A 27,097-nucleotide genomic window follows, 5' to 3' on the forward strand; every position below is an offset into this window, starting at 1 on the left:
TTTGCTAAAGAGAACCCAATGTGCTGAGCTCTTTTGAACGCCTGGCACCATCAGACCTCCCTGTGCAAATACCACAGAGGGCTGCTCTCCAATCTGACTGTATTCAGGATGCCCGGTTCCAGTTCCAATGGATGGCTTGTTTGTTTTGAAATAACCCACACCCGAATTCGAGACAGGGAAGGCATTCAAGAGGGGCCCCACAGAGTCTGTTCGGTATTAGAAAGGAAACTGTCAGACAATGAAGAATTCAGATGTTGTGTCCATGAATGGATGAGGCCCAAGGAAGGAAGCAAACAACTGGGAAAGTATGGAGGAAGCAAATAAGCAGTGGTGTCAGGAAACGAGACTGGTTGTTAAAATGAATGGAGGGAACATTATCTGTCTCCTGCTCCTTCCATCTCTCTCCATTTTTTCCTCTTTACTCCTTGCTTCCTTTGGCTCTTCTTTGCTTTCATCTCAGGCATTCTCCTCTTCCGCGTCTTCTGCCTCCCTGTCCAACGCCACAAAATCCAGCCTGGTAAGGAGTCCTGTGGAGGGGGTCAGGGCTGAGAGCTCAGCGGCGCCCAGGGAAGTGAGATCTGCTCAGCCTGCCTGCCTGGGAAACCACAATCTAGTTCCCAAGGTTCAAGACTTTCCCAGACAGCCTTGTCCAGCTTTTGATCAACAGCTACCAAACTGCATCGCGTGATACTGCAGGGGTCCAGGGACCACCTGCCTTTCTAGTGTGTACGTGTATCTATTGTACACACACGCATACATGTATGTCAGAACAGCGTGAAGCAAGAAAGGCTTGCCCCCAGCGTTTATTCTGGGTATAAAATCCTACGTCCCTGCCCATCTTGGCTAATAGTCATTAATGAGCGTGTCTTCCAGCGTGGCCCTAAATGCAGCACCACCCTGGCCTGCAGACTGGCCCAGCAGCCCTGCGTGGGAGAGGGCCTTGCCCTGTGACGGAGCAGCAGGAAGTTCGAGTGGCACTGTGGAGCCCCGAACCCAGACGCAAGAGCCATTTCTCTGCTCTATTAACTGATGATGCTGTTAATTAGCCCCTAGCAGTGGTGCGTCTGCCAACTGTGCTCCCCAGGCCCTCCACCCTCAGCCCGGGTTCAAACCAGGCTGGGGGGAGCTCGAAGAGGTGCCACCTGCTGGTCACACTAGGACGAGACGAGCTCCGCTTTTCCTAGAGGTAAGGTGCTCAGACGTAGCACTGCTGGGGGTGAGCGGGCGGGCGAATCCTTCCGCCTCTCCAAACGCCTGGTGCCTCCGAGCGGAGCACACGACGCTCCTCATAGTGTTACTGACCAACAGGCAGGCCGGGGGATTCCACTCACTTTACACCACAGCCCCTTGGATGGCTGTAGAGACAAATCTGAGCGCCCCTCAAAGACGGACGTGTCAACGGGCTCCCCAAGGGGCAGGTAACCTCATTCCCTGGGTGACTCTGTTAGCATCCTCTGGCTTCAGGCACGCACCCCATGCCCCGCAGACTGGAGACCCTCCCAAGAGCTCCCTTCCAGGGGAACAGCCAGGCACATAACACACAGCCCAGGGCCTAATGGCACAGGAGCCATCTGCATCAATCTTTCTTCTGACAGGTCTTCCAACCTCCAACGCAGGCACTTGAATTGGGGTTCGCAGAGCTCCCCAGGGCACGAACTCCGTTAGCTTGTTGAGGCTGGGTTTGTACAGAGCCTTGCGCAATGGGGGCCTCGTCCAGGCCAGCGGCTCCCAGGGGTTACTGTAACAGAGATCATATGAATGCCCCATTTTATGTATTGTGTGTGACTACAGGTGCTCCTTGCTGGTAGAAACAGGTGCCATGAGCACACGCACACACATGCACAGCTGGCTATGAGTTTTCGGGAGACAGGAACTCATCCCCAATCCATTTCATTTCTCAGCCCCTTTCTGCACTCCTGTCACAAGCCAATGCGACACCACATCACACAAGGGCCACCAAAGCGGGCAAGACCTCTTCTGTCTTCACCCACATTGCCCACTGGCTGTATCCCAGTCCTGGATTGGCTTTCCTTCCCCGTGGCAGCAGCCTGGAACGGGGATTTCCTAGAGAAACTCTGCACCAGCAGGTTTCAAGACGGAGACTTTCTGATGCTAGCAACCCAGATCAGCGGGTGTGGGGGGAAAATGGGCCTCCTTGTACAGAACCAGTTCTGCTCCTGATTAGGGTGATCAGACTCCCGATAAAATCAGGACTGTCTCGATTTTCAGGACTTTATCCCGCATCCCGTCCAGAGTACAGTCGGGACGCCATTTGTCCCGATATTTTGTTTCCTGGTCTTCGGCGGCAATTCAGTGGAGAGCCCTTGAGTCGCGGACAGTCTTCAGCAGTATTTCAGCACTGTATGCTTCTGTCTTTGGCAGCAAGGTTTATTACCCACCACCAAAATACCACCGAAGACTGTCTGCGACTGAAGGGCTCGCCACCTAATTGCCACCAAACTCCTGGATGGGTGAGTGTGAAAAAAACAAACACGACCCCCCTGTGGCGGTCCTGATATTTTCCCCTCAACATCTGGTCACCCTACTCCTGATTGACACCGGTGCCAATCAGGAGTGACTCCAACCAAAGCGATTTGAAGGCTCCGTGATTTATCATTTAATCAATTTTCCCCGTATAATTGCCTGCACCCTTCATTAGCTCATCTAATGAGCCAGATGTTAGCGAGGTACCAGCTGAGAGAGGAGATGACTGCCCAGATAACAAGGCCTGACCTCCCTACTTCCTCAGTGCCTGCCTGGGGCCCAGTTCTGCCTCCTTGATCCATCACAGAGACAGGCACTGAATTCTGACGCCAGGCCTGGGGGCGCATGGCAGAGTTCAGCACTCAGGTCAGCAATTCTGCAACAGACATGTAGGAGTCAGAGTCAAACAGTCCTGCTGCCTCTGGACTTGTCATGGGCTCCAGATGTGGGGCGCCTACGCCAAAATGGGGTCTCCCTGGCCCAGAGCGGGAGTAAAGCCAGAGTAACTTGATTACAGTGGACTCACTCCAGCATTATACCAGTAACTGAGAGGAGACGCTAGCCCATTAACTACAATGGAGTCATGTTGGATTTATGTCAATAAGTATGTGATGCATCCAGCCCCTTAAATAAAATGGGGTCACTCCAGATTGACACCAGTGAAAACAAGACCAAAATCCATCCCTTTGTGCTACTGGGATTTTTTGACTGTACAAAAGTCCTTGGGGTATTTTTTCTCCCCAAACCTTTTTGAACATCTGTAAGATGCAAAGGCAACTTCCTAGCGTCTGCTCCACTCACCCACCCCTATGTCACCCGCCTGCCTCCCTTCACCCACTCCAGATGGCCAATGCTAGGCACTTGTAGCCAGTGTAACTGCAGATGCAGCAGACACGTGCAGCTACTGCCGCCAGGTGCTCCGCCCCAGAACTCTTTTAACCCTTTAGTTGTTGACTTCCTATAAAGGGCAAATCAGTCATCTAACAGTCACTAATGAGGGTGCCAGCCGCTCTCTCCCCTCCAAATGCCCCCTCCCCTCTGGGCAGCCCTCTCCCCCTGACTCCTGGTGCCCTCAGAGGGGGAGATGACGTCATACTCAAGCCTTCTGCCAGTATTCACAGCACCAAACAATTAAGCCCCTAGCCCGCTGTAAAGCAGGGTGGTTTTGTAGCTAAGGCATGGGACTGGAAGTCAGCAGATACGGGGTTTTCTTCTCGGTTCTGACACTTACTCTTGTGGAACCGTAGGTAAGTCACTTGCACCTCACCTTCCAAAGAGACTCACCTACTCCTCCAGGGTGTGTGGTGCTTTGAGATCCTCAGAGGGAAGGGGCTAGAGACATGCAAGGCTGTGGGTGGAGTTTGCTGACAGTCAGCTGGCACAAACCACATGAACCCCTGTGCCACTCATCCACTGGTGCTTCTTGGGGCCTCACACTGCTCTCTGCCTTCTCCCTTCCCTGTTAACGGGTGGCAAACGAGCAATCAGGTGTGCGGGTTTCATCACTGCCCAGCTGCCGGCCCGCAAAGTGGGAGAGGGTCAGCCCCCTTTGCAGGGGTGGTAACCATGCACAGGCAATAAGTGAACAGCATGCTCTGAGCACAGGGGGATCCTAGGATAGCCTGCCACTTTGCACAGTTGTCAGCAGAAGGCTGGGGACAATGACCCTTTGTGGGGGCAGCTCAGCTGGTGAGAAGGGCCTGCGAAGCAGCGGTAGAGACACCTGGCTGCCAGCAGCCTCCCGGGAAAATGCAGCTTTCCCCTTGGCACAGTGGGCATGGCCCGGGTGGGCCTAAGCACTGGCTCTTTTGCAGGGGTACTGTGGCCCATCGGGAACACCAGGGCTGCTCTAACCCAAGCCAGCCCCAGGCAGGTAGAAGCAGTGCATGATTCAGCCTGTGTAGGGATGAATCTGGACGCGATTCTGGCGCTCTAGAGAGCAGGGAGTGGACAGGCCATGCTCGCCTGGGGAGCTAGGAGCTGGAGAGGGAATCAGATAGCAAAGCAGCACGTCCCGTCTTGTCCAAGCTGAACAGGGGGGCAAGCAGTGGGTTTGAGGGGGAAATGAGACCAGAGGAGATAAGACATTTCAGGGGCTGATCGTTAAAGGTTTGATAGAGCCATTGACCTATAATTATGACTCATGCCTAATTTGTGCAGCATCTTTCATGCCAGCCCCATCTCGAAGTGCCTGGCAGAGATCAATAATCTAATTACAGAGTCAAATGAGAGCAGAGGGAGAAATTGAGAGGGATGAGCAAGAGAGGAAAGAGATGTCCGCCGGCGAACTGGGCCAGGAGAAGGCTCTCACCCCACCAGCAGGGATGCAGAAGAGATAAGGAGGCAGGAAGGGAGAATCCTTTTGAACTGTTTTTTTTTTTTTTTTTTGCCATGTGTTGTTTAATGGATAAAACAAACACACCGGCTGGCAGAGAGCGCTCAGCAGGGCACGTCCTGGTGCCCTGCTGATTCCAGCCGTGCACTTGACCTGGGGAGAGCAGCGGGCAAAGGGTTAGCAAGTGATGCCCCCCAGAGCAGCGAGGGGCGAGACACCCCCATGATCTGCTTCCTCCACCAGTGCTGGGGGGAGACCATGCAAAGGCCTCTTGTAGGGAGGTTGAGATGGGTCCTGTGACCTTCTGGGAAGACCCTGATCTTCCCCTTCCACCCCCACCCGGCATCACTCAGAAACACCCTCACCCACCCACCCCCTTTGCTGTGAGCTGGAGGGGCAACCCCAGCTAGGGAAGTACAGTGGAGTCAGCAAGATCTCCCCCCCAGCCTCAGTTTTGCCGGAGTAGCATGTGCACAGGACCAGGCCCTTGGGGAGAAGACAGGCATCTTTTCCAGGCTAACTTAGTCCTGAGTGACCATCTCTGAGCCTTGTTTGTATTCCCCGAAGATCAAGGCAGAACGTAGTTATTATGCAGCAGTTGCTGATGTGCTAAGACAAGAAACCCGGCCAGCCCAGCTGCACGTACCGGGTGTGTGAGTTCAGCACAGGCAAAGAGCTGCATGGGGGTGTGAAAGTACAATGAATTATATTGTAAAAATAAGAATGGATTAAAGAAATGTTGTATGTACCTTTAAGCAGAAATAAGAAATGTTGAAATACAGGTGCCAGGAGAAGAACCATTAGGCATAAACAATGGTGCTAATGGTGAAACATTAACAGAAGATGGGTAATAGTAAGGAAATAAGATATGCATGCCTAGCCCAGGTAAACTGATCAGATTCTGCTTCCTTTGTTATCTTGTTAAGTTCTCGTCCTTTTATCTGTATAAATAAGATAGTTTGTGTCTTGCATGGTGCTCACATTATCTGGGTGTTATTAGCAGAGCGCTGTGCTAATAAAACAGAGTGGTCTGACAAACAGTGAGTCCTGAGTCTAACTTTGACAGGGCGAGGGGGCTGGCAGGGAAGAGCGCTCTCACATGGCTGGCTGGTGAGCAGAAGGTGCTGATTTCAGGCAGAGGCTGCAGATGCATTACTGCTTAGGAGCTCGCTGGGGCTCCTTCAGAACAGCTGTGCAATCCAGAGCCAGGGCAGCAGCAGGTGGCAAAAGGAATAAAGCAAGTATCAACAGAGCACAGTCAGGGACCCCCAACCCCTGAGAACCTAACTCCCCAGTCGCCGCTATGCCTTCATCTGGTTCGGTGCACAGAACACGGTGCCGTCTGGGCTCCCACGGCTGCGTGAAAATAGCCATGCAGGGAAACAGGACAGTGTAAGAGGGAGAAGTAGATGGATGCAGACCCAACGCCACCCCTGCAAGCTCAGAGGAGACGACAGAGGCTGGGGGTTCATTTCACGCAACTGGGAGCATCCATCTAACCCAATCAGTCCAGAAACCAAACCAGCTCAGTGCAGCCCCTGCTGGGGAGGTTCTCCTTTGGCCCTTTTTGTTGTGCCAGATCCTTAACGACTCAGGCAAACTCAGGTAAGTTCCCGGTGTAGACCAGCCCTTAAACCTGTACCGTTTTCTCATGTAGACAAGGCCCAGCTGTCTGGAGAGCACCCTGATTGTGGCAGGGATCCAAAGGTGCTGTTGCAATAGAAATAAGGCATGAAGTTTCCCCACAAGCATTTCACTTCCAAAGCCTCGAGAGAAACGAGAGAGTTCTTGAGGGGCAATGACACAGCTGGGGGTGGGGAGCCCAGGACAGGACGGGAAGGGGGACAGTGGGCTGGGATTGAAGTGCACTGGAAGAAGTGTAGCTAGGAGGGGGAGACCCCAAGACTAGAATGGCCAGGTGTGCTGGGGATCCGCAGAGAGATGTGGGGAGGGCAGCACGACCCCCTGTCTCTGGGCTGTGCCTGGCTCTAACCCGCAAGCCACAAAAAGAAACAACAAAACACAGTCCCTGATCCTGATTGTGAGGGAAAGATTAAAATTGAAACCCACACTTTCTGGAGCCAGGCTAGGAACCAGAACAAGCCTTTAACTGTACTCTGATTGAAATTAACATGACTTTCCCTTTCTCCTGGCATGGAAAACAGCCACAGGCCACGTGTTCGTTTATTAAATTTCAGGGCAAAGGGGCTGGATGTTTTGCTCTTTCACTCCACTTTTATTTGGCTTGGACTTTATGTCCAAACAAAGGGCCAGATTCTGGCCTCAAGGGCATTGGTGTAAATCCAGAGTAACCCTACAGCGATGGATCAACATGGCTGCTCCCAGACAAGTCACTGAGATCAGAATCCGGCACTAAAATAAGGTATTTCCAGAGAACTCATTTAAGTGGTCACGCTCTTTTAATGTTACAAGCTCAATAAAAAATCGATTCTGCTGTGGTGCTGCAGTAAGGATCCAGGCCTGTCTGTTAGGCTCAGAAGCAAATGCAAAGTTTTTCCTGTCCCAGTCGGTGACGTAATCGACTAGCTGGAGCCACTGTGGCAAACACAATTATTTTCCAAATGGAACTGAAGCAGGGGAATGCTATCAAAGGTAGCTCTTTTTGGCAGTGGAAGCCAAAGCTGGTCTGTGTCTGAGCTATAGACGGAGAGGAGGCGGATGTGCAGACAGCAACACGGGTATAGGCGACGGAGAGGGCAGCGCACTGCTAGGCATTCGTGAGAGATGAAATGACACAGTCATCATTATCGGCAGTGGCCTTATCAATGCTGCTGGAATGAGAAGGCTAGCTGAGTGCCCCCGTTGGACAACTGGGGGCGTTGCGGGAGGGGCTCCCATATTCCTCTGAAATACTCTAATCAGACGGGGAGAGCGCAGAACAAGCTGGGAAAACTAAGTGTCTAGAACACCTTATTCACAGCCCTGCTTCGTTCCTCCCCTGTATGCGGCTGGCCCCTGGTTTTGGCCTGTCTGTGCTAAAAAATTACACTGATTTGGCTAAAATTGATCTAGTTAAACCAGTCCAAACCTCTAATGCAGGCACACTTAAACCGGTTTAACTCTCACCTAGATGGGGGCTGCAAGACAGCTTCCAACAAGTGCTAAGTCAATAGGAGTGAAGGTTAAGGAGTGTAAGTGTGGCTGCATTAGAGATTTGCACCAGTTTAACTCATATCTGAGTGCATGTTACTAGTCTGGACCAGGCCTCAGGTCCCTTCCTTGGTCAAGTCAGTTTGATCTCTCTCTCCAAAAATGTCCAGCATCGATCTGAAAAAATGTCAGAGGAGAGCCCACACAGAGCAGAGATCAGATCCCAAAACACTTTTGGTTTTGGTGAGAAAACTGATGCCAGCAGTGAAAATACAAACCACCCAAGCCCCTGCTCCCATTGCAGATACAAGTGCTCTCTCTCACAGGGGGAGTTAGACTGTGGTGCATTTAAATAGCCATGACGCATTCATTCCAACGACAGAGCTGCTGCTCACTAGTATGCTGCTAAATCATTGCTAGAATTGCCTTATTCCACCAGGAAGATTATTGTGTGAATTACGGTAGCGCCTAGAGGCCCTGACCAGATCAAGGGCCATTGTGCTACATGCAATATATAACTATGGTATGAAACAGTTCCTGACCCAAAAAGCTTCAATCTAAATGGATAAGACAGACCAAGGGAGGTTTATTAGCTCCCTTTTACTGGGAAACCGAGGCATGAACAAAATGAAGGGCCAGATTCTCTGATGGCATAAATCAGGGTCACGTCATCGACATCAAAGTCGCTGGCTCAGATTTACATGGCAAGCCAGATCTCCAGTGCCCTGAGGCAGGGCCTTAGCTACCTCTCAGACGGGCCCATGGGAATCAGAACGGCTTGTCCTCTTGGCTCCTGGCTCACTCTCCATGTTGAAGCTACAGGACTGCGTATGGCAGGTGATAAGGCTACGCCTGCGGTGCGTGTTGCCGGCCGTGCCGTGAGGGATGCAGTGAAGGCCTGATGACTTGGCTTGCTCCTCTTACGCCCGTCGTTTGGCACAAGCTCTCTTTTACCCATTGTTCCGGCATGCAGGCTCCAGCCTTCCCATCCTGGTGAGGCTATCGGAGACTCCCCCAGACCAGGGGATTTCAGTGGGGTGAAAGGGCAAGCTTTAAATGACCATGGATCAATTCCTCCAGCATAAATGAGCCTCACAGCGATGACCCAGCATTTCTGCTGTCAATAATTAACAAGACAGAGAGCAGCTGGAGCTGCAGGGAGGGACCACCAGACTATCTAATCACAGAACAGGAGCCATATTTAGCTGGAAGGGGATGGGCCTGGTTGAGAGGCCCACTGCCTCCACCAGGATTTCCATATGCAGCAACCAGGCCAGCGCTCTGCTCTGGGTGAGCCTATTCCATTTGTTAATTTCACTGCTCTGCACCTCTGGGCTATGGTTTATCCCTCAGTGTGTGTGTAATTAATTCTCAGCTAACATTAGGGGGGACATCCACTCCCCCATGTTCCTTCAGGGGAGTCTGTCGGCTTCTTTCGCCACACTGTGGTGCCAAATCCACACAGGCTAATGACGATTGAAATGCCTCTGGGTTGAAACGGAGCGACACAAAGGGCCCCATCCACGTGGCCGGGGACGAACCGTTCCTACACAATCTGGTGCTGGCGTTGGCAGCTAGAGATGGCAGGAAGGGGGCACTGATTGGCAGGGAAGATGGGGAGAATCTTTGGACAATTCTGGCTCATCATCAGGGGTAGCTGGAGGCTTAAGCAGCCAGGGTGAGCGGCAGATTGGATGCTTGAAGCATGGAGGGAAGAAAACACACCAGGCTGCTGCTCAGGTTTGGGGCTGGCTTCACTGCTCTGTGATCCTACGCTGTTTATTTTATTTATTTATTGTTTTAAAGCTTTGGACCCGCGTGAAGAATGTGGAAGGGGTTGTGGGGAAGGGGGTTGCTCTTCATGGTCCACCATCGGAGCGTTCATTAAAAAAAAGGAATTAAGACTGTAATGCGTACGGCTGTGCGGGCAGCCTTCAAAACATGCCCCAAGTCTAACTGATGCAATGTCACCTGCCTGAGCCTGCAGCCAGCCTGAAACAATTGCTTGGAGGTAAGTGGGAACTGCATTTCAATGGGAGTGTTAACTCCGGAGTTTAACAACAGCCATTTAAATGTCAGCACTTGACCACTGCTGATCAAAGCAGGAAAGACAGGCAAGGGTGGCTCATATTCTGAAGCTCTCCTGGGAACGGAGTTTTGTTTTGCTGTCTCAAGTGGGTGGAACTTGGTTTGTGTGTGATGCATCAGAGATCACCACTTCCCTCCCAAAATTTTTGTCCTGTGCCCAAAAGCATCCTCTACTCCTTCCATGCTGGCACCCATGCAGCATGAGCAGGGAATTGGAATGGGCAGACAGGCACACAGGACGCAGCAAGACATTCATAGAAAGGAAGCATTCAGGATTCCCTTTCTTGAACAGAGGAGCGGCATGCGGTGACTTCCCCTTCGACCTTGAGGAAATCAATCTATATCGCCTCCAAAGGAAGGCTGCATGATCTAGTAGTCACAGCACCCAGAGAATAATCCCAGTTCTCCCACCACTTTCATAGTTTCAGAGTTTAAGGCTAGAAGGGATGACTAGATCATCTAGTCTGAGCTCCTGCATATCACAGGCCATTACATTTCACCCAGTCACCCCAATACTGAGCCCTAACTTGGCTTAGACTAAAGCATTTCATTCCTCAGGAGGCTCAGCTCCATTCCACAGGCAGAGAAGAGAAGAAAACAAGCTGCCACCAACATCCAAGGCCCCCCTCAATGCCAGGGATTTGATTAGGTGGGACACACTCAGGTGCTCTCAGATGGCGAGATACACCCCACACTGCAGGGGAAGGCAGGAAAACCCCCCAACATTACAGCTAATCTGACTGGCGGAAAATTCCTTCCTGACTCCAAACTGGTGCTCAGTATGACCCTGAGCATGTGAGCAAGACACATCAGCCAGGCATGAGATAAAGAGGATTTTTTGTACCAGCTCAGAGCCCTGATCCACCCTATCTGGTGTCCCATCTCCAGTGGTGGCCAATCATTGCCAAGCACTGGTATGAGTCCCTGGGCTGCTACCCACACTCGTCCTCTAGGTCCATCTCCCCATCACTCAGATGCAATAATCCTGACCTGCTTCTTGGAAGGAGTGTGGGTAAGGCTCTGTTAGTTCTTGCACGATGCTTTACAATCATCCGGAGACAGCTACAGCAGAGGTGAAAAGTATAATTTCCCAGAATCTCAGCGGAATCTTGTTCGAACGAGGGAGGACCCTCTGCAATGACCCCTCCGCCTTTTGTTGTTGTTGACGCAACAACTACGCACCCAGATCTGAGCTTTCGCCTGATAAGAGAATCCAGATTCTGCTCCCATTTCCTCTAATGCATGTGAGATTTCCCCAGCTATGATGCCACAGCAGCTTTATTTTTAAACTGAAACCTACGCAGTAACGCCATGTGTAGCAATAGTAGCATAAAATCCCCTTCCTAGCACTGGCAATGCTTGTCCAAAACACAAACCGTTACCCCCATGGGGAGTCGAGAAGCTAAACGCTCAAGGAATGTGCTGGCTCATGCCAAGCTATACTCAGTTAATTAAACCCGTCAGCAATTTAACAACAAGCCTGTAACACACAATGGGCCCCATTCAGCTCTCGCTGACACCGGAGGAAAACAGTACTAGCTGCAATGAAGTCGACTCAGCGTCCCCAATGTGAAAAAGAGAGGAGACTCCGGCACAGGGGGCGTAACCGCTTCATCCACTGCATTAATGGTGTTGATAAAAGGAAAACACTTCTGTTTCCAGTTGGCAACTTCTCTGCAAGCTGGTTGTGCTTCTCGGCTGGCGATAGAGCAATACAAAGAAAAGTGAAACCCACGCTGGGAGATATGCCTTTCCAGACACACCAACCGAGAGTTCCAACAGCCAGGGTGAAATTCTGGTCCTAACGGAACCAGCGGCAACATTCCCATTGATGTCCACAGGGCCAAGATTTCACCGCATGTCAATTCCCCAGTGTATCTCACCAAGGGAGAAAACGATCATGGTAAAGTCTGAGCAATATATTAACTGAGCTACTGTCAAGCCTCCCTGCCTGCCTGCCACCCAGCCGGGGAGCACAAATTAACAAAGACATTCTGGCCTCTAAGTTTGGCCATCTCTATTTTTGAGAAGCCAGTTGACTTCCCGGTCAGATATTCGCTCCTGCATTTCTCTCCCTCTGGTTTTACTGTTCACCAAATCAGCATGGAAAATAGATTGGACATTATGAGCCCTCTCTGGCTTCTCCTGCCTATGTCCCCTGCCTGTCACCAGCATGGGACATCCCATGTAGTTATTCACAAATTATTCTAGTGCTACACACAGAATTTTGTCTTTGCATATGGAACAGGCTGCAGGGGTGGGTGAAATCATAACAGCCCATCTCCTCTGAACTGGCATCCACACAGATTTACAGGATCTGCTCCTACACTGGGTTAGAAATCAGCCCTAAATCTTAACAGGATCTAAAATAGCTTAGAAGGACCCTCTCAGCACAAACACTGCTAGACCCTGTTCACCATCGCTGGCCACATACCATTTAACTCAGCCATGTAGATGCAAGTCAGTCATTTTTGTTTGGTTTTTGGATCAGGGGGTTGGTTTAGATGCAGGTCGGCTTGTATGTGAGCGTGTATGCTAAATGAATTTCAACAGCTCATAGATCTGTGAATCAAATTACAGCAAATCTCTGCGTGCTCTGCTCAGTAGGAAAGAAGGAGCAGGTGCTACTGGGCTTGAGGGCACTGAATAAAGTATCGATCAACAGGGAGAATCTGCAACTAAGAAAGTCACACAGCATGTAGACATCAGGCCTGGTGCAGTGGAATTTGTCATAGAAGGAAGGAACTTAGCTGGGGCATGCACACAAGTCTATGGGTGGGTAGCTTATAGAGGAAGAGAGCGTGTATTGTCCTGGAGTTGGAATGATCAGAGCATGTGGAATGGTTTACCTTGTTAGCAATGCAAACTGGGGGGTGGGAGGAATGGAATGCCCCCTATGGATCTAAAGAAGGAACTGACAGCACCCCAAATGATAAAGGGGGTGAGGTGACATCTTTTATTGGACTAGCTTCTGTTGGTGAGATAGACAAGCTACACAGAGCTCCCCTTCAGGTCTGGGGCGGATTTTTCACACCCTGTGTCATGTAACTGGGTGAACCTCACTTTTTAGCATAGAGCTGGCCTAGTCTCCTCCGTTCCTGATGTGGGGAGCCAGTGGAGAGAGGATAAGCCCCTTTTATGTGGTCACACAGCAGGGGCAGGAACTGCCCTCAGCTGCCCTACCTCCCCCGCGGTGCTCTGAGCGCCCCACTCGTCAATAGCAGTAAGGAATAACTAAACCCTTGTGGGAACGGAGGTGCATTCCCAAGTACCGTGCTGACCCCCAAGGGAGCCCTACGCTCAGCTCTGGCTGAAGTCACCAGAGAAGGCAGCAGTGTGTGGTCATCGCGCTTGTCATCTTCTCAGAAAGTTCCCATTAGCAGGGACGAGGCAGGGTCTGCTCCTGAGAGGCCTGTGGGGCCGAGACTGACACTGACAATGCAGCATAGAGCCCCAGCCCGGGATCAGCAGAGGTGGCTGCAGGGCTGCACTGGCAAAGGGCAGCTTGCACTGCATGGGCACCCACCCATACCTGCTTCCAGTCGCGGCTAGCGGCCTTGTCATTCAAACTGATGCTGAATGGAAAGGAAAGGTTCTTCCCTTGGCTGGGGCAGGCAACAACAATGTGCAAACTGCCTTCCGTTAAGTCCAAGGAAACGTCAGTGCCCGGCTTTGGCTTCCCCACAGAGCAGCTGCCTGGATCAAGGACAGCATCTAAAGCGCCACACACGGGACTCAGCAAGGTACAAATAACCCTCTCATTAGGATGCTGACAGCTGCACCATCTGCTCTGTCAGATCCCTGATACCCTGCGCTCCTTTCTGAGCCTAACTGGGATATTTATTTCCAGGCTGTTTATTTCAGGGAATGGATTTTTCCACCCTCCTTGGGATTTTTGAGACTGTTAATGATTTTCCTTTGCACCCCAAGGTCTTCAGCTCTGCCTTGGGACATGAACTTCCAACCTCAAATGGGAATTTCAGTCCCTCTCTGGGTTAATCACCTGTCTCTTTGGTCCAAGCTGGTCTTCATTTCCTGCATTCTCTTGTCTCTTTGATGAGCGATGAAGGAGGGTGCAGGGAAGTAGCTATTATTTCATTGCATCCAAGCTCTCCAACAAACCAGAGCAGAGGTTAACTCCCCCAACCCTGTCTTCTGGTTTTCCTGCTCAGGTCATTGCTACTTGGTAACTAACTCCTGGTGAAAGACCGGCTGCCCATCCATAGCTCTCAGCACATCACACATTCCAGGCAGAGATCTCAAAGCACCTTGCTAAGGTTGCATCACAATCCCCACCTCTCCCTGTGCTCTCACCAGGACAGCTGGGACCTGGAACCCCTATTAACCCCAGGAGTTGAACTCATGGGGCCAGGGTGCTGTCTGTGCACTTTCCCAGCTGGGATTACTTCCCATTTCAGGGCCATCAAGACTTTTCAAGTGACATGTTGGTCTGATCGGTCCTACTGCAGCAGGCAGTTCCCAGCGGTAGCAGGAACATCAGTGTGCTTTCCCCCGCACGTCTGGGCTGATTGTCTTAAACCTGGTGCCAAAGAGAGTCATGGCGCTGGCCTCAAATAAATCTGGAAGCAATAATTAAAAGAAATGAAGTGTCACAACAACCGTTTCAAGGGAGAGAACTCGACAGAGGTGAAAGTGGAGGCACAAGGAGGGCAAGTGATTCAGTGCTGGATCTTGCATCCTCTATACCTACAAAGGGTCTTGCTGAAGTCAGCATGTCTGCTGCAGTGAGCGAGGACAAGGCATGTGAGCACACATGCAAGGCTGGGCCCTTTCCTTGTGTCACACAGCCAGGAATCAACTGGCTCAGGATCTTTGATTCGTCTCAGTCCCTGCACTAACCACACCCAAAGGAAAGCAAGTCAGGATGGAAAGGACCATCAGGCCTGATGGCTCTCCAGAGGCTAAACAATATACACTCTTTTCAGAGGCCTTTTCCTTCCTATCCCATGGCTACACTTACAGTTCTGCAGCGCTGGTAGTTACAGCTGTGTTCTTACAGCTGTGTAGGGCCAGCGCTGCAGTGTGGCCACATTTACAGCACTTGCAGCGCTGTTGGGAGTGGTGCATTGTGGGCAGCTATCCCACAGAGCACCTCGTCCCATTTTGGCACTGTGGCTTGTGGGAAGGGGAAGAAAGTGTGCGGGTCTTTCCGCTTCCTGTTCCAACGCCCCGTGGTGCTTTGCTACACATTCCGAGCATTTTGGCGGCATTGTGAGTCTGCAGCACGATTTCTGAGATTTCTGTTACAAATGGAGCCTGAGCTGCTGAGGACCTTGCTGATGAATGTTGCCAGCACATCACGCATGGCAGTGGAGCTATTCCTTCAGCTGCAAAGTGACAGTGAGGAGTCAGACGATGATATTGAAACGCCTGACGCTCAAGACACTCAATTGCTTGTGGCAGTAACAGACGTGCTCAGCACCGTGGAATGGCGCCTTTGGGCTCGGGAAACCAGTACTGAGTGGTGGGATCACATCGTCCTGCAAGCCTGGGATGACGAGCAGTGGCTGCAGAACTTTCGAATGAGAAAAGCCACTTTCATGGGACTGTGTGCTGAGCTCGCCCCTATCCTGCGGCACAGGGACACGAGATTGAGAGCTGCCCTGCCAGTGGAGAAGCGGGTGGCTATTGCAATCTGGAAGCTGGCAACTCCAGACAGCTACCGATCGGTGGCGAACTAGTTTGGAGTGGGAAAGTCCACCGTTGGAATGGTGCTGATGCAAGTTTGCACAGCCATTAATCGCACCCTGCTAAGAAGAACTGTGACTCTGGGGAACGTGCAAGACATTGTGGATGGCTTTGCACAAATGGGTTTCCCTAACTGTGGAGGGGCAATAGATGGGACGCATATTCCTATTCTGTCCCCACCCCACCTGGCATCAGAGTACGTTAATCGCAAGGGGTATTTCTCCGTGGTTCTGCAAGCGCTTGTGGATCACCGTGGGCGTTTCACTGACATTTACTCAGGATGGCCTGGAAAGGTGCATGATGCACGCATCTTTCGGAACAGTGCCCTGTTCAGGAGGCTGAGGGCCGGGACTTTTTTCCCAGACAGCAAGATCACAGTAGGAGACGTCGAAATGCCCACTGTGATCCTTGGAGACCCTGCTTACCTTTTAATGTCATGGCTCATGAAACCATATACAGGGAAGCTTGACAGGAGCAAGGACCAGTTCAACTACAGGCTGAGCCAGTGCAGAATGACTGTGGAGTGTGCTTTTGGCCGTTTGAAAGCCCGCTGGCGGTGTCTTTATGGGAAGCTAGATTTGGGGGAAAGCAGCATCTCCGCTATTATATCTGCGTGCTGTACCCTCCATAATATTTGTGAAGGGAAGGGTGAAAGATTCAGTGAGGAATGGACCTCCGAGGTTCGACGCCTAGAGGATGAATTTGCACAGCCAGAGAGCAGGGCTACTAGAGAGGCCCAGGAAAGGGCTTCAAGGATTAGGGATGCCTTAAGGGAGCAATTTGATGCTGAGAGCCAACAGTGCCTTTGCTGTGCTCCTTTCTACCTTGGGGTACAATATTTACCACTTCCTGCAATAATAAAACGTATTGTAAAAGCCATAAAATCCTTTATTCAAAGTACAGTACATAAAAGGCCAGGGGGGTTAGGGTGGTGGACTGTACTTTCAGAGGTTTGAATATGTCCTGTTTGGATTACTGTTCACTGTCTGCTGCACTTCAGGATTACTATGCTGCAGAGTAATGGGGGTGGAGTGCACAGGGTAAGAATTGTAGTTATCAGGGCTGGTAGGTGATCGTACAGGTGTTGGGGGCAGCTGGGGGTAATAAGAAACTGGCTGCTGGAGAAGGGTGTTTTGTGCAAATACTGGGGAACAAGAAAGAGAGCTTTGGGCGGGGTGTGGGTTACCATGGTACAGATCTGCCTGCATGGCTACGAGAGACTCGAAAGACTCAGTTTGGCGAGCCAGGAGGCTTATCATCAGCTTTGAGGTTTTTTTGGTAGCCAATTCCTTTCTCCTGCTTTCTGTTTGCCTCCACTCATACATTTTCTCTCTCCATTCCTGCGTCTTCCTACTTTCTCTGTTGCAGTGAATCATAACTGCTTTGATCAATTCTTCTTTTGATTTTCGCGGATTTTTTTCTCAAGTTCTGCAAGCGACGTGAGGCTGGTGATCTGGCTGCATTAGTCAAGGTCACTAAAAAAAACATAGATAGAAACATGTAATACACAGAGGCTACATTGTTTATTATCACACAGTGAAGGAGTTTTTAGACTTTTTGTAGCATCCTTCCCACATACCTAACATAACACAGACAGGCCAGGGAAGCAAAGGCATGGCGAGCAATGGGGTGAGTGTTTCTGCCCCGACTGCACCTGGGAGGGGGAATTGACCGATGGGTCACTGGGGTTTATCTGCACTGGGTACAGGAGGTAGCTGGTGTCCTGCACAGGGGACAGTAGTGAACAGGAAGGTGGCGAGCTGCTGGCGGGGGGGGGGGGGTCCACGTAACTGCCGGCCTGCTGGTGTGGGGGGGGGGAAACGCACAGCTGTGCTGGCTGCCTGCTGGGAAGGGGAGGGGAGAGACCAGAGCGCACCGCAGGGCTGGCTGCCTGCTGGGAAGGAGGGGGGGGGAGACCGGAGTGCACCGCGGGGCTGGCTACGTGTTGGAAGGGGGTGGGGAGACCGGAGGGCACTGCGGGGCTGGCTGCCTGCTGGAAAGGAGGGGGGGGGAGACCGGAGTGCACCATGGGGCTGGGGGGGGACCGCGAACATGGCGCCCTGCACTCAAGTATCCCTAAATTCTCAACAGGGTTTCCTACTGCCAGATATATCACTGCTGCGTGTTACCTGGGAAGAGAGGGAGGGTCTTCTACAGCAATGTGGATTCCACCCTGGCCCCTATGCAGCTTGCCTGTGTGCAGCCATGGTCCCCCCACCCCTCGCTGCACAGTGGATCGGACGAGTTAGCCTGACCGGGATAAGGACCACGGTGGCTCTCCCGATAAACTTGCGAAAGCACATTGCCCACGCTCTGGCTGCAACTTTTCAAGAGATTACCGAGGCCGATTACAGAGACGTGATAGAGCAAATCAATGGGCTATTCCACGTTTAGGCATGCATGCAGGCAGCCATAACCCAAACCCTCCTCTCCCAAAACATAAAAATCTGCTTACCCCGAGCACACTCCTCAGCTTCTTCCTCACCAGCAACTTCCAGCTGCTGCGACTGGCTAGCCTCCTCCTGGCTGCATGCCTCCTGGGACTCCGGGGTGTCTCCCTCCACGCCAGTAGCCTCACTCTCAGCTTCCTCTACACCCTCCCCCACTTCTCCCTGCTCTGAACTCTCCATCGTGCTCCGAGGATTGGCAGTGGGGTCACACCCAAGTATGGCATCCAACTCCTTGTAAAAACGGCAGGTTGTGGGGGCAGCTCCTGAGCGGCGATTTCCCTCACGGGCTTTGCAGTAAGCACTCCTCAGCTCTTTTATTTTGACCCTGCACTGCAACGCGTCCCGTTCATGGCCCCTTCTCAGCAAGGACTGCGATATCTGCCCATAGGTATCATAATTTCTCCTTCTGGAGCGCAGCTGTGCTTGCACAGCTTCCTCACCCTAAACACTGATGAGGTCATGCAGCTCGGAATTGTTCCATGCTGGGGCTCGTTTGGGGCGTGGAGGCATGGTCGCTGATTGATTGAATGATTGATTGCACTCCACACCTGGCTGAGCAAACAGGAAGGGGATGTTTAAAATTCCCAGGGCATTTAAAGGTGGGGTCAGCTGAGCCCAGGGCAGTGGAGTGTGCATGATTACCAGAGAGGCTTCTAAGGTATGCTGGGATACCTCCTTATACCCCGGAGGTCAATAAAAGTGCTGGTGGGCGTCCACACTTGCTGACCAGTGCTGGATCACCAGCGCTGGAATCCCTACACCCGAGGCTCAACCGGGTGTACAGCCAGCGCTGCAACCAGGGAGTTGCAGCGCTGGCCGTGCTTTGCAAGTGTGGCCACATCCTAAGCTGCAGTGCTGTAACCCCCTCACCAGCGCTGCAACTCTCTAGTGTAGCCATGGCCCCAGTTTGCTCAGATCAGGGAAAAGTCCTTTAGAAACAGACGATGCTGTTTTCTGACCAAAGAGCCTGAACTAGTGAAACTAAAAACTCCAATGCAGAGAAGGAGAGAAAGTTGATGAGATTTGCTCTCCCTTAAATGGTTCATATTTAAAAACCTATCCTGAAAAAATCTCACCCTCCTTCAGGCATGTTTCTCCACCTTCACCCAACCACACTGCCTTGCTCCACGCCAGCCTGGTGCTCACTTGTCTTAAGGGTTTTGCCAGTTTCAGTTTCCATTGTGACATTGATGCTAAATTCTCTTTTTTACACTCCCCATTGACTCAGCTTTACAAATGAACAGCATGTGCTGCAGGATGCTCCCAGGAACAGAAGTCCTTGAGAATTGGATACACACTACAATGATGAGTTTGCAAGATAGGCCAGCTCTGCCCAGGGGGAGATGAAGCCATGCTAGTGTGGATAAATGGAGAAACCCAATGGGTCCATCACCTGCTGCACTCTGAACAGAGCCTGCTTGGGAAATCCAACCTGCGCTGACTGCAGCCTTATCGCCCATCCTCACATGTGCCTGTTGCAGGGGAAACCTAGCTCCCTACTTGGGTGGGCCTCTCATTTGAGGCCCTCCCACCCCATCCTTCCCCTGTTTTTGGTGCATGTGTCTCTCCTTGCTACCTTCCCTTTCTGCAGCCCTGCGTCTCCCTTAGCCCCCTCACCTCCCGCCCCCCAATAAAACCAACCACCTCTGCCCCTCAGCAGCTTGCCAGGTGCTCTAGCTGCTCAGAGATTGCTTGGAACAAGTTCCTTCCTTGGGGGCAGAACAATTGTGCAGATTAAACCATAGCTCAGAGGAATGCGGCTGGTTTATTGCATGCTGGGCTTGTTGTGGGGGCGACCATGGTCTTGGAGAGAAAATTGATTTCAAAAGCGGCTTGAATTTGAGGCAAAGGAGCCAGAGCTGCCTTCCCCTCCCCCTCTCTTTGTGTTATGGCCACATGGGGAGGGGGACAACCTTTTAGTTCCCTAGGTCCAGATCAACTCACTCTGCATCCATCCCCCCCGCTTGTCATCCTCCTCCCAAGAATGCAGCTGGGTCTGGGCAGGAGCACACCACCGGCTGTGAGATGCACACGCCGCGCGGCAGCTGCACTAGCCCTACTGCATGCCACTTTGGCATCACCTCCCCCGTGCAGGGACATGCCAGCCCTGCCTGTTAAACCCCTGTGCAGAGCCGAGGGATTTCCCTCCGTCCGCATCCCGCAAGGCAAACCTGCCCCCTTCCCTTCTGCATCAGGGGAGGAGGCTGCTTGCTTCAAAGCTCAGCCCCCTGCTCGGAGGAGCTGCTCCCCCCACCCCCGGCACAGAGCCGGTGCACTGGTGCAGGGCGAGCAGAGCTTTGCATGACGCAGCCGCTGCCGCGGGGCAGGGGCAGGGGCAGGGGGAGGAGAGGGTCTCTCTTCGCCTCTGCTGCTGGGGGAGCGCTCGGGAGATGCTCCTGCGGCGTTAGCTCCACCTGGGTGCGAGCCTGAAGCCCGCTGCGGGCGCCTGGCTCCCGGTGCCTCGTCCCGGCAGGCAGCCGCCGAGCTCCCGTCTCCCTGAGCAGCAGGAGTTGGATTCCCTCCCTGCAAACCAGGGCAAAGCTGAGCTGGGGCTGCGGCCGGAGAAACGCCCCCCAGGACCAGACAGACGTGAGTGAGCTCGAAGGGGAGCTGAGCTGGGGCTGGGGCAGGAGAAACGCCCCCCAGGACCAGACAGACGTGAGTGAGCTCGAAGGGGAGCTGAGCTGGGGCTGGGGCTGGGGCAGGGGCAGCCAGACCCCACACCTGCATGGGAGACTTGCAGCAGGTGAAAACTTCTGGAGGGGGAAGGCAGCTTTGGGACCTGCTCTGGGAGAGGCTGCAAGGCAGGGCTGAGGTCCAGGCTTGGCTGCTGCTTTGGGGGGGGGGGGGGCTCCGGAGAAACAGCCCCCCGGTTGTTCGAAGCCAGGGACAGCCTGGCTTGGTGCAAAGGGGGGAGGGGGCCTGGCCGGCTGGGCTGCTCTTTCTCTGCTCAGGAGCCTGTGACTAGCTGGGGGAGGGGGGCTCTGGTTTGGGGGAACAGCTCAGGGAGATGGGAGGGCGCTTTAGGGAATGGGTCTCTGTTAGCTATCAGGAGCTGGGGGAGTTTGCAGAGTCCTTCACTTGCTCCTGGTGGGGGTGGGGGGGGTGGAGGGGAAACTGCATGTGTGGATTGGGGGGGTAATTGGGGGGGCTCCTTTTCAATTTTTCTGTGCCCCCTCCCACCTTTTCCATTCTTCTCCCTCCCCATCTTCACTGAACCCTTTGAGGCTTCTCGCACCCTTTGAGGCTTGCCCCCTCCTCTGGTCTCAGTAGCGGCTCAGGCAAGGAGACTGCCCCCCAGCGAGCTCATCCCGTCCCCCCTGCCAGCCATCCGGTCTCATTCCCTCTCATCCCTCCCCCCGGCTTTCCTTACCCTCCACCTCTCCCCACTAATCCCCTGCCCAAGGCAGGGAAAAACCCCTCCCTCCCTGAGCCAAGCCCAGGGGGGCTCAGCCCACTACCCCTTTGGAGCCCAGTTCCCGGGGATCTGCACCAGAGAAGCCTAGAGTGCTAGGAGCCAGGAGGGGCTTCTCTGACAGCAGTGGCCCTTCTGCTGAAGGTGCCAATTAAGACATCCAGGAGCGTCCCATTGCTCCTGCCACGGCACGGCTGGAGCAAATGCACGAGCCTAGCAAGGGGCTCATGCTTGGACTGAGCAGCAGCCAGCTTTAGCCAGGCTGTGGAGAAGTTGCTGCTAGAGAGGGCTGTCTGTGGGAGTTCGATAGGATGGGATGGGGCAGAGTCAGGGAAGGGAGAGAAAGAGCAATTAGAAAACGTGCAAGATTGTTCAGGGTACTTATAAAAAACTAAAACGATTTGCTTTGGTGCATGTGTTTTCCTGAGCATTCAAAAGGGCGCAGAACAGGTTTTCCACGGGAACCGGCTGCAGCAACAGTTCCCTCTTTGCTCCTGAGTCCTCAGAAAAACTGCTGGCATATTTTAGTTGGTTTCATTGAACTGAAGCTCGTCCATGTTACTACTGTATTTGATTTGCCAGGCCAAAATCATTCCTGGGGTAACTCTACTGCCGTCAATGGGTTTTCCTCAGGATGGGGTTTGGCCAGTAATATTTAGATGTTACAAAAACAACAGGAAGGAAGGAAGAAATTTCTAACCTGTCTGAGACCAGTGGTCTAGCTAGGTCAGCCTCCTGAATAGGACACAGGTTTCAGAGGAAGGTAAAGAAAAACTGCAAGAGGTAGTCATGGGAGAAACTGTCTCCAGGGAACATTCCCCCCGACGACCCCTCACCCCCACCCCACCAGCAAGAAGTTGTCTTAAGCCCTGAAGCAGGAGGCTTAAGCAATAACGAATGCGCTTCTTTATTCTTGTTTTGTTGTGTTTGATTTTTAGATTTCTCTGCCCCACTCCCGTAAACAAAGAAAAATGAGAACTCATTTCATCTGAATTTTACCTGCCCCTTGAACAACGGCACCATGGATCTGGCCTATGAGCTGCCCAACGTCACCGAGTTCTGGTTCTCCTCAGCCTCCCAGTTCGACAACTTCTCCACGGAGATGTCTGCCAACGCCTCCCAGAACACTACGGGCCAGCATTTTGACCTGACCAGCAACGCCATCCTTACCTTCATCTACTTTGGGGTGTGCATCATAGGCCTGTGCGGCAACACACTGGTGATCTACGTCATCCTCCGCTATGCCAAGATGAAGACCATCACCAACATCTACATCCTGAACCTGGCCATTGCAGATGAGCTTTTCATGCTGGGGCTGCCGTTCCTGGCCATGCAGGTGGCTCTGGTTCACTGGCCCTTTGGCAGAGCCATCTGCCGGATTGTCATGACAGTGGACGGGATCAACCAGTTCACCAGCATCTTCTGCCTGACCGTCATGAGCATTGACAGGTATCTGGCTGTAGTCCACCCCATCAAATCCGCCAAGTGGAGAAGGCCCAGAACGGCCAAGATGATCAACGTGGCCGTGTGGGGCATTTCCCTTCTCGTCATTATGCCCATCATGATTTATGCTGGGATCCAAAACACCCATGGAAGGAGTAGCTGCACCATCATCTGGCCAGGCAAGTCCAGCGCGTGGTACACAGGGTTCATCATCTATACCTTCATTCTGGGCTTCCTGGTGCCCCTCGCCATTATCTGCCTTTGCTACTTGTTCATCATTATCAAAGTCAAGTCCTCCGGGATCAGAGTGGGCTCCTCCAAGAGGAAAAAATCAGAGAAGAAAGTCACCAGGATGGTCTCCATCGTAGTGGCAGTCTTCATCTTCTGCTGGCTTCCCTTCTACATATTTAACGTCTCCTCTGTCTCTGTCTTCATCACTCCCACACCCTTCCTGAAGGGTATGTTTGATTTCGTCGTGGTTCTCACCTATGCCAACAGCTGTGCCAACCCCATCCTCTATGCCTTTTTGTCTGACAACTTCAAGAAGAGCTTTCAGAACGTTCTCTGCCTGGTGAAGGTCAGTGGCATGGATGATGCAGACAGGAGCGACAGCAAGCAGGACAAATCCAGGCTAAATGAAACCACGGAAACTCAAAGGACTCTGCTCAATGGTGACCTTCAGACAAGCATCTGAGAGGACTCCAGGATTGCCCTTCTCAGCTGTCCTCTTTCCTCCTCCTCCCCATTCCTTTATATGGCAGTAGCACATAGCAAGTCAGGTCAAGAGTATTTGGTCTTTATTTGCTTGTCTTAGGGGATGGTAATGCAAGGATGGGGGCCTGTGCCAGGAGTAGCCTCTCAGCAGAAGGCAGGTTAGTTTTGAGTATTCAGAAAGATGCTGCTCAAATACAACTTCATACATGGAAAAAACAGACATACACACCTGTGTTTAAACATATAACATGAGGTCATGGGCCAAATTCATTCCTGCTGCAACTGCATTGGTTGCACTGGTGTTACCCCCAGGGATGTGTTTGGACATACAGAACACATTCACACCCATGTAAATGGGCAAATTCAGTAGAGTTGCACATGTGTAACTGAGGCATTTCTGCTGGACGTGTTTACACATACCAACATGTTCCATACAGCATAGATCACATATGTCTAAACAGAGCTATTCATGTCTGTTTCTTTCCAAATCAGGAGACTTAGTTGAAAATGAGAGAGAGAGAGAGAGAGAGAGAGGGAGGATGAGCGACAGCGAGCAGTCTTAAGAATCAGAGCGCACACACACTGAGATCCTTCACTAGGACATGAAGAATATTTCATTTTATTACCCAGCTAGTAACATTTTATTTTTTTAAGAATGAATCTCCTGAAGCTCCCCTAGTTTTATTAGACTATTACTGTATTTGTTTACAAGTTGCTTTTCCTGCCACCGGAGAAGCAACAGATCAGAATGAAAGAAACCACAGCAGAAAGAAAATATCCCAGCCCCAGTACAGTGTGTGTGTGAGAGAGAGAGAGAGAGAGAGAGAGAGAGGATGGACAGATAGACTCCTAAGAGATTTGGAACCCAATTCCCATTAAAATTGATGCCTTGAGGCAGCCTGGAAAATCTCAGTTTGTATACACACTGTGCAGTCAGATACATGGTGGTGGTATGTACGTGAGCAGTTATATTTGTGGTGCACCTTTGATCACTTGACCTGGACTCTGCCCACCAGTCCATCTATCCAGCATTACTTCTCACCTCCCAGACCTTAGAGCAGCTTCAAATACAGCCACCTTCCCTCCCCACACCCCCTCGCTTAAATCAACTTGCCATAAAAAAGCTTTTCTCCTCTCCCTCAAATGTATGTTTCCCTTCTTCCACCGGAAATGAACTATAAACACTGCTCCAAAGGGCAGCATAGCCATCTTCAGTCCTGGGCTAGTGGTGGGTCCCCATAGTCACACAGCCTTTGCTTTTCTGTTGTTTTCCTCTAGTAGAATATGGCAGGGACTTTTAGCGAGCGGCTGACTGAGAGGCATCAGAGATTAGTAGCAGCATCCTTCCCATGGAAAGTACCTGCAAGTTTTTAATCTGCAGAGACACACACAGATTCTGAGTGCCGTTCAGTTCTAGTGTTCATGATGCTGGGACTGAAACAGCTACCAGAATATTGCTGAGGTGTATGTGTGCTTTGTGTGGTGTTACTACATACACACACTCTCTCTCTCTCTCTCGAATCCATTGGCTTTCTCGGGCTGCTCAGTGAGACCTCTAAGTCCCATGTGCATGTTTTCGGTTGATGTTCCTGGCGAAGGCTGGCTAGCAAGACAAGGTGGATGCTTTACTTTGTCATTGCTCTGAGCATGGATGTTTCTGACGCCGCAGATGTTGTCTAAAGAAGGTACCAAGTGAGAGGCTAAGGGACATTTGACAGCTCTGTCTAAAATACTGACAGATGCCAGGCATGGTTGGTATGTGCTTGGTTCTAAAATTTAGTTACCATTGGAGAATGGAGGGGTGGGTTTGGATTCTGGGGGAATGAACTGTGATACTGCCGGGCCAAATTTTCTTCTCAGTTACAGTGGTGTAAATCTAGCCTAACTCTCTTCTGAAAGCAGAGCACAGCTTCTCCACACCTGTGAAGGCAGCTGTAAAGTGCTTGGGGGAATCTGGAGCCATGGTGCCAAGATCCTATGGCGATAGATGTAAATACGTCAGCTGGGTCAGCGAGGATCACATGCTGGAGGCTAGAGCAAATGGTAATTGCTGGGTTCACCTGTAGAGAAATCTACTGATGCTAATCAGATCTGCTCCTCACCCCCAATCCACCCCGTCAGAGTGACTTTAGGAAATAGGGAAACCCTGCCAACAGGGAAACTCTGCGGCTTAAGGGGTCTGATCGGGGGGAAAACAGAACAGACATATTTTTCTTTAAACCGCCAGTAGGTCTCCAGTTGCACTGGTATAACTAGCAACCTAGACCTGGTCTCTTGTGACGTGGTGCTTTCAGGAGAAGAGGAAGCCCTGGGGAGATGGCAGTGACCTCTTTTGAAGCAGCAAGGGGAGCGGAATGTTTGTTCTCCAGTGCTGCGGAGTGCTAGAGAAACGACGGCTGCATTACGGCCTTATAGATTTCGGAGGGCAAGTATGTAAATCACATTTTCTGGAGGAAGAAAGCTCATCGGGTACACAGCCAGGCCTCCCTCCAGCTCTCACCTTGTTCTCTAGTCAGCCCGAGGCATTTTGGTGGTGCTTGTCATCCTAGTGGCTGAAAGCTTTACAAATGATTCCCGCCCCATTTTACAGATGAGGAAACCGAGCCCTGCAGAAGTTAAAGCCAGTGTTTTCCAGCGTTGTTTCTCACTGGACTGACTCCGTGCCCTGGATGCTGACGTGCCTCAAGCCGGGCACTCAAAAGTGAAAGCAGCCCAGCTGAGCGGGAATCGTTTGAAAACTTTGGTTGCGGCCGTGCCCATGCTTCCGCTGGGAGCCTCCCCACTCCCAGTCCTGTGCCTCAAATATAAGGTTTCTCCCCCCGCTCTTTGCAGCCAGCCCTGATCCTTCCAGCTAGCACCACGCCTCCAAAGCCCACAAGTGGCATTCAGTGCTACAGCCCGTATTCCCTAGAACCCCACCCCTTGATTCCCCCTGGGCACGGTCATTTACAAGAGTGCAAAATCAGTGCAACGGGGTGGACAGAGCTCCTCAGCCAGCCTAGGAACCATTTACACTGGGGTCAATAGCTGTACGAGGAGGATCTGGCGCCTGGGTGCTAACTAGCTAGGTTAGCGTTCTGCTGGTGCAAAGCAGAGTTTTGTACAGTTGCGTCCATCAGATGAATGTCCCCTTCATTTGTTTTGAACCAGAATCTTGATATATTCCCCTCTCTGCTCTGTTAAATTTGCATTTAACACCTGCTCAGGCATGAAACTCTGCCCTCAGTTATCAATATGCAACCCCATTGCTTTCAGAGGGGGTAATCGACATCTGGGCTCATGCGTGTAAGCAATATCTGCCCCCTCGCCCCAGCTGTCTTTTCAAACACAGCACAGAGAACAAGAAAT

The 27,097-nt window shown here is 51.9% G+C and overlaps 1 protein-coding gene across 3 annotated transcripts; it reads left to right on the plus strand.

Annotated features, from left to right (window-relative positions):
• Positions 1-20,536: 20,536 nt before the first annotated feature.
• SSTR2 (somatostatin receptor 2) lies at positions 20,537-25,893 on the plus strand. 3 transcript variants are annotated; one of them, XM_050920820.1, is made up of 2 exons: positions 20,537-20,835; positions 22,531-25,893. In XM_050920820.1, exon 2 carries the CDS (start codon positions 22,614-22,616, stop codon positions 23,727-23,729), a length of 1,116 nt encoding a protein of 371 aa, XP_050776777.1. In that variant the 5' UTR covers positions 20,537-20,835; positions 22,531-22,613; the 3' UTR covers positions 23,730-25,893. The 3 variants fall into 3 exon arrangements, with proteins under 3 accessions (XP_050776777.1, XP_050776776.1, XP_050776778.1); XM_050920819.1 differs by having other exon boundaries at positions 20,537-20,766; XM_050920821.1 differs by lacking the exon at positions 20,537-20,835 and adding an exon at positions 21,417-21,511.
• The last annotated feature ends 1,204 nt before the right edge of the window (positions 25,894-27,097 follow it).

The sequence above is a fragment of the Gopherus flavomarginatus genome, chromosome 12 (assembly GCF_025201925.1).
Source record: "Gopherus flavomarginatus isolate rGopFla2 chromosome 12, rGopFla2.mat.asm, whole genome shotgun sequence".
Classification (NCBI taxonomy): domain Eukaryota; kingdom Metazoa; phylum Chordata; order Testudines; family Testudinidae; genus Gopherus; species Gopherus flavomarginatus.

Bases quoted from the DNA above. Each gene is read 5' to 3' on its own strand.
- SSTR2 (XM_050920820.1), top strand. From the start codon at position 22,614: ATGGATCTGGCCTATGAGCTGCCCAACGTCACCGAGTTCTGGTTCTCC.